This window comes from Colobus angolensis, unplaced genomic scaffold (assembly GCF_000951035.1).
Source record: "Colobus angolensis palliatus isolate OR3802 unplaced genomic scaffold, Cang.pa_1.0 Scaffold203, whole genome shotgun sequence".
In the NCBI taxonomy this organism is placed as follows: Eukaryota; Metazoa; Chordata; class Mammalia; order Primates; family Cercopithecidae; genus Colobus; species Colobus angolensis.
The window spans coordinates 496,232-502,992 of record NW_012115189.1 but is presented as its reverse complement, the minus strand read 5'-3'; the positions used below and the strand labels follow the sequence as shown (position 1 = coordinate 502,992).

The 6,761-nt window shown below is 36.0% G+C and overlaps 1 protein-coding gene across 1 annotated transcript; it reads left to right on the top strand.

Annotated features, from left to right (window-relative positions):
* Positions 1-820: 820 nt before the first annotated feature.
* On the top strand, positions 821-1,441 carry LOC105511705 (DNA-directed RNA polymerases I and III subunit RPAC2-like). The gene has a single exon (XM_011941878.1). It carries the CDS (start codon positions 880-882, stop codon positions 1,279-1,281), a length of 402 nt encoding a protein of 133 aa, XP_011797268.1. The 5' UTR covers positions 821-879; the 3' UTR covers positions 1,282-1,441.
* Positions 1,442-6,761: the final 5,320 nt, after the last annotated feature.

Below are 6,761 nucleotides of genomic sequence, written 5' to 3'. Positions count from 1 at the left end.
AAGCATTCTTCATCTCCATATGTTTTGTTTCTAGCATTTTCATTTGACTCTTTCCCATATGCTCCATCTCTTTACCAAAATTTCCAATCTGCTACTCCATGTTTCTACCTTTTCCATATTAAAGCATCTAACATATTAATCATACACGTTTTATACCTCCTGTCTGATAGTTTCAATATCTAGATCACCTCTGAGTCTGGATGTGTTCATTGCTTTGTCTCTTCATGAGGGCTTTTGTTCCATTGATTTCTGTGTATCTCATAAATTTGTGATTGTGAGACATAGTGTGTCTAACAGTGAGCCTAAGGAAAATAATAGTTATGCCTGGAAAGTTGAATCAATTTAATTAAGAGCTGGGTTTTTAATTTATTATTATTGCCATGGTTACCTTCAGTGCATCATCAGCTTCAAGTTCCTCTGGCATTATCTTTCACTTTTTATTAATAAAATTGAGTTGCTTGCCATTTCTAAACCAATTACTAGCAAGGAAAATGGAATTACCATGACTGATTTAGACTAGCAAGTGGGAGTAATTCCCTGAGTCCATGGATGGGTCCAGATTCCCAGCAGCATTTAGCTATCCAGTTTCCTAAGAATGCCATGGTTTTGTTAGTAAAGAGAAAGAGAGAAATGACTATTAGGTATACAGTCAACTTTTAAGTTTATGCCCAGACTAAAGCATGGTGACTTTTGTAGATCACCTTAACTCTTATGTTTACAACTGCATGTCTGGCCTTAAGAACTTGCCACTCTGACGACAAGATGGAGAGCTAAACCTAAATAATAAGTTTTCTTCCTGCTTCACCTCCATACCTCACATTATGGGACAGAGCCCCTGATCCACCAGCACCACCTGAGGGTCCAGAAACTACCCCAGCGATGGAAGAGGACCAGGAGCTGGAGAGAAAAATATCTGGATTGAAGACCTCAATGACTGAAGGTGAGAGGAAGACAGCCCTAGAAATGGTCCAGGCAACTGGAATAGATAGACACTGTGTGACATTTGTATTGCATGACGAAGACCATACCCTAGGAAATTCTCTACATTACATGATCATGAAGAACCCAGAAGTGGAATTTTGTGGTTACACTACTACCCATCCTTCAGAGAGCAAAATTAATTTACGCATTCAGACTAGAGGTACCCTTCCAGGTGTTGAGCCATTTCAGAGAGGCCTGAATGAACTCATGAATGTCTGCCAACATGTGCTTGACAAGTTTGAGGCCAGCATAAAGGACTATAAGGATCAAAAAGCAAGCAGAAATGAATCCACATTCTAGTCCCTTATGCAGTATACAAGGAGAACTGTCCTCTAGGATATTCTCTTCCTGATGGTGCAGAACCCAGAATTAGAAGTTTGTGATTACAGCATACTCTGTCTTCAGAAAGCTGTGATTCTAGCTGTTGACCCCTCGCAACTGTTGGAATCACTGCAAGAACCTCTGTATTCTTCTACTAAATTCCCTCTTTTATTTAAAGAAAAAAAAAAAAAAAGAAGTTTTGCAGAACCCAGGCCCATTTATATATTTTTATTTCTTACTCTAAAATGCCACCTTGTAATATCTGGTCCAGCTGTGTCCTTGAATATATGCTGAAGTCACAGATTCTTCTACAGTATATTGGACTGGATGATGGTGAAAAGGGAGATTTGGTTTATGCTTTTCCTAGAATAGTAGCTCTCAAACTCTAATGATGCATCTGCGCAATCACTCTCTTCCTGGCATATTCTCAAAATAAAAATAACTAACATTCACATATTTACCAATCATGAAACTCTTTTGCATATTAAGCTCCCCCAAACACAACAACAACAAATGAGCCAGCTAACAATCAACTGCCCATGTTATTTATACCAAAACATCCTGCCTCTAATTTGTTGTACCTTCATCATCTAGGTGATGTCACCCTTTCCTTTTATTGATCCTTCTCTTTAAGGTTTTTTCCCAACATGTGCCTAGTACCTTCCTAATATTTATGGTTATCGAATCAGAATTTCTTAAAGTGCTCCCAATTATTTTCCCCATGATTCTTATTAAAGTTACTGTCTTAGTCCATTTTCTCTTATTATAGCAGAATACCACAAGTTGGGTAATGTAAAAAACATGAAAGTTTATTTAGTTCCTGACTCTGGAGGCTGGGAAGTCTAAGAGCATGGTGTCAACATCTGCTGAGGGCCTTTTGCTGCATTGTAACATGGAAGAAGGTATCACATGGCAAGAAGGCAAAAGCAAGAGAGCCAGAGACAGCTTACTTTTATAACAGCCATTCTCAAACAGAGCCACTTCCGTGATGATAAACCCACTCCCATTGATAGTAACATTAATCAATTAATGAGTGCAGAGGGATTACATTTTCAAGACATGAATTTTTGCGGGACACATTCAAACATTACAAATTCCTGTTTATGAGTGCCCTTGCTTCAAGCTATTTGTAAGGAGGGAAATTCTTCTTCCCGACTCACATCAAGATGTAAATTATTGACAAAATGTAGTGATCGGATCAAAAATGAATTAGGTATTTTCTTATATCTTTGTAAATGATTCAAACTTGAATTAGTTATTATTTTACTGCAAGGTTTGTGAGAAAACATAAAATTCTACTGTACATAGTCAGGTAAAATGCAATCACCACTTTGTCTTTTAAAGTCTAAAATAGTTTTTAATTGATAGTGATTATGGAAAACATACAATGTTATTATAATAGATGTCTTAGTTTATATCATGCTTACATTTACTTAAAATGGAATATTTCAAAGAAAAAATACAATTAGGCTTAAATTTTCTATTATTTACTTCCATGACTGTATGCGTCCTGCAATTGTCAAAATGTTCTGTGGCTTTCGGGATGCAGCAGAGGAAAATTGAGGCTATGCCTTTGTCAAATGACATTAGTCCATAAAATACTCATAGTTCCTTATATTTCTTTTAATATTTTGTGACACATTATGGAGATATAGACTGTTACACAGTTTCCCTTCAGCAAGGATTTAGATGAAAAGCTGCTCTATCTATCTATGAAGGCAGTCCCCAGTTCTCAAACATTATTTGCACATTAATCTCATCAAAAAAAATTTTGAACTTTATGAGACCTTTTCAGAAACCTCAAAGGCTACCAATGTCTTTAAAAAGATAATAAGGGGCTGAGCGCAGTGGCTCACGCCTGTAATCCCAACACTGGGGGGACAAAATGGGTGAACTGCTGAGCAGAAAGTATTTTGACAATACTTTCCATGTAACTTAGCATGTCAAATAATCCTGTTTACCTCTCTTTTTGATGTTTCAGGGGCACTCTGTAGCATCCCAAAGTTAGAGGTCACAAAAGACAATTTTGAAGCTGAAATTTGATTTGGGGAAGGCTGTCAATACGTTAGTGCTTTAGAACACTTGATATTATAAAATAGAGTTCCGGGTCACCATAAGTCATTCATTTAGCCAAAATTATGACTCAAAAATTTTAGAAAGGCAAAACTCATTGACAGAGGGAAGACTTAGCTTTCCAATCTGTCTCTTGTCTTTCTCTAATTTTTCCTGCAGTTTATTCAAAAGACAAATAAAAATATTGCATTGCCCTTTAATATTAAATTAAAATCTTGTTCAAAAGAGAAAGCCCAATCTCACTCTTGCATTAGTGTACCATTAATGTCAACCCCAATCTTTAATAAAACCTTACAGAAAAATCTATTAAATCTTAATCAGTGTGATCATAAGGTGAAATACTCATAAATGTTTTATAACCCTTTAAAAATAAAAGCACATCAGTGCTCTAAGAAAACCCTGTTGTGCTATTATTCCAATGTTCAATTTATGGGAAAACTGGATAATACATATTTAAATATAGCCAATATGTTCACATCCAGAGTATTTTTTTTAATTGTTTATAAGCCTTCTAAAACTTTATCAAACCTTCAGCTTTATTCTATTTAACTTAAAACAATCCTTTATCCTTTTAATCTAGGCAAAAAATTTACATTCCCATGTCTTCTTAAAATCTTTTACCAAAAGCACATTTCACTTTCCTCACACACCTTGCATGTAAAACTGTTTTTTCAGTAGTCTCAATTACATGGTACAATGTTAACTCTTAACAATTTGTATTTTTGTTGAAAAACCTGGTAAGTAATTTTAATTATGTACTAGATGTGGAGCCTAGAACACCAAACAGAAATGCAGATAAAGTCTGACTCTTTCCAGCATAACCAGGGCATTTGGCTAACTCCACATGTCTCTGTACTTTACCTAGATTCTAATTCCCAGGGTTCCTTGAGGAAAACAAAGATTTTTTCCAAAGCCTGTGGTGTCTTTTTTTTCCCAAGGAGTTCCGAGCCATTAGAAATGATCTTGGGTCCTCTCATATGGGCATCAAGAGTGGGAAGAAGACAACATTGAGAAAAACAATTCAGTTGACTGAGAATAAAAAGACGTTTTTTTCTAGAAAAACACCACCCCAGAAGAGAAAAAAATATATGAAGGTCTTTTAAATATATATATATATACATGGTCTTTTATTTATTTATACACACACACACACACACACACACACATAAAATCTTGGATATCCACTTTTAATTAAGCTGACTTTTAACTATTGCCCTCTTACTATGAGACTAGCCAGACCAAATAGCCAATATTTCTGCTTTTGAATTTTACCAAAAGTAACCTCTCAGGTTCTTAGAGAAAAGAAAATTCAAGACAGAAAGTCAGAAGTTGTTCACGGAGAGGAAGAAAATCAATAAATGACAAAAGTCACAGAGATATCAAACCAGAAAGGACTCATTCTTTAAGCCAGGAATTACCTCAGAACCTGGGCACAATTGTGAAGAAATAAAGCTTTAGCTACTGAGTCTAGTGTAGTCAATTTTGAGCTTGCAAAGTCTTTTAACTGTTCAAGATAATTTTTAAAGCTAACTATGACATGAATCCCCAGATTCCTGTTCCCTGGATGGCAGAGACCAAGAGAAAGTACTGTCTTGTGGTTACAAGGTCAAGCTCCCAGGGACATAAACAAGATGAGAGGGAAACCTCATCTAGTTTCAAGGATCTGCAGCAAGGTTAGTAACTGATAAGTTTGCTGGGCTGGCTTGAATAGCCAACTTACAGGGGTCCTAATCCCACATTCTATTCTATGGTACCCCTCTTTATGACAGAACGACACAGAAAGAAAATTCATAGCACAAAGTACACTAGATTTGCTTCAGCTTAAGTGAGGTACAGTAACAGCTGGATTTGTTACAGCTCAGCATTTGCCTCATTTGAACATGATTCAAACAGTTGGCTCCATTTGATTGGCCAAAACTCAGTGACTGGCACAAATGTAAGCTACAGTCTGTTTACACCTTCATTTATTACAGTTCCTGATGTACAGAAAAACCTTTAGGCCTGATATGATTTGGTTGTGTCTCCACCCAAATCTCATTTTAAATTGTAGCTCCCATAATTCTTTTGTGTTGTGGGAGGGATCCAGTAGAAGATAATTGAATCATGGGGGCAGTTCCCCCCCTACTGTTCTCATGGTAGTGAATAAGTCTCAAGAGATCTGATGGTTTTATAAGGGGTTTCTCCTTTCACTTGGCTCTCATTCTGTCCTTGCCTGCTGCCATGTAAGACTGCCTTTCGTCTTCCATCATAATTGTGAGGCCTCACCAGCCACATAGAACTGTGAGTCCATTAAACCAGTCTTGAGTATATCCAGTCTTGGGTATGTATTTATTAGCAGTATGAAATTGATTAACACAAGGCAGAACTTAAAATATGTAAGCAGGCAGATTTAGGCTAAACTTGATTTAACACTATATGTGTACCACACTTTCTACCACATTTTCTTTATCCATTCATCTGTTGATGGACACTTAGGTTGCTTCCAAATGTTCGCTATCATGAGCAGTGCTGCAACAAACATGGGAGTGCAGATATCTCTTTGATATACTGGTTTCTTTTAGTTGGGGTATATATCCAGCAGTAGAATTGCTGGATCACATGGTAGCTCTACTTTTATTTTTTCAGGAACCTTCAAATGCACTGTATTGTGGTTGTACTAATTTACATTTCCACCAACAGTGTACGGGATTCCCTGTACAGGATTCTCTTCACATCCTTGACAGAATTTGTTATTGCCTGTCTTTTGGATATAAACAATTTTAACTAGGTTGATATGAAATCTCATTATATTTTTAATTTGCATTATTCTGATGATCAGTGATGTTGAGCACCTTTTCATATACCTGTTTGTTATTTGTTTGTCTTGAGAAATTTCTATTCAGATCTTTTGTCCATTTTTAAATCAGATTATTAGATTTTTTTCCATTGAATTATTTGAACTCCTTATATATTCTGGTTATTAATCTCTTGTAAGGTGGGTAGCTTACAAATATTTTCTCCCATTCTGTCAGTTGTCTCTTCATTTTGTTGATTGTTTCCTTTGCTATACAGAAGCTTTTTAACTTGATGTGATTACATGTGTCAAATTTAGCTTTGGTTGCCTATACCTGTGGGATATTACTTAACAAATTTTTTTTTTTTGCCAGTTCACTGCCTTGGAGAGTTTTTCCAATGTTTTCTTTTAGTAGTTTCATAGCTTGACGCTGTTAAGTATTTAATCCATTTTGATTTGATTTTTTTATATGGCAAGAGATATGGGTCTAGTTTCATTCTTCTGCATATGGATATCCAATTTCCTAGCACCATTTATTGAAGAGATTGTTTTTCCCCCAGTGTATGTTTTTGGTACTGTTGTCAAAAATGAGTTCATTATAGGTGAATGGATT

What these genes read in the sequence shown, in the direction of transcription:
- LOC105511705 (XM_011941878.1), top strand. Translation starts at nt 880, where the DNA reads ATGGAAGAGGACCAGGAGCTGGAGAGAAAAATATCTGGATTGAAGACC.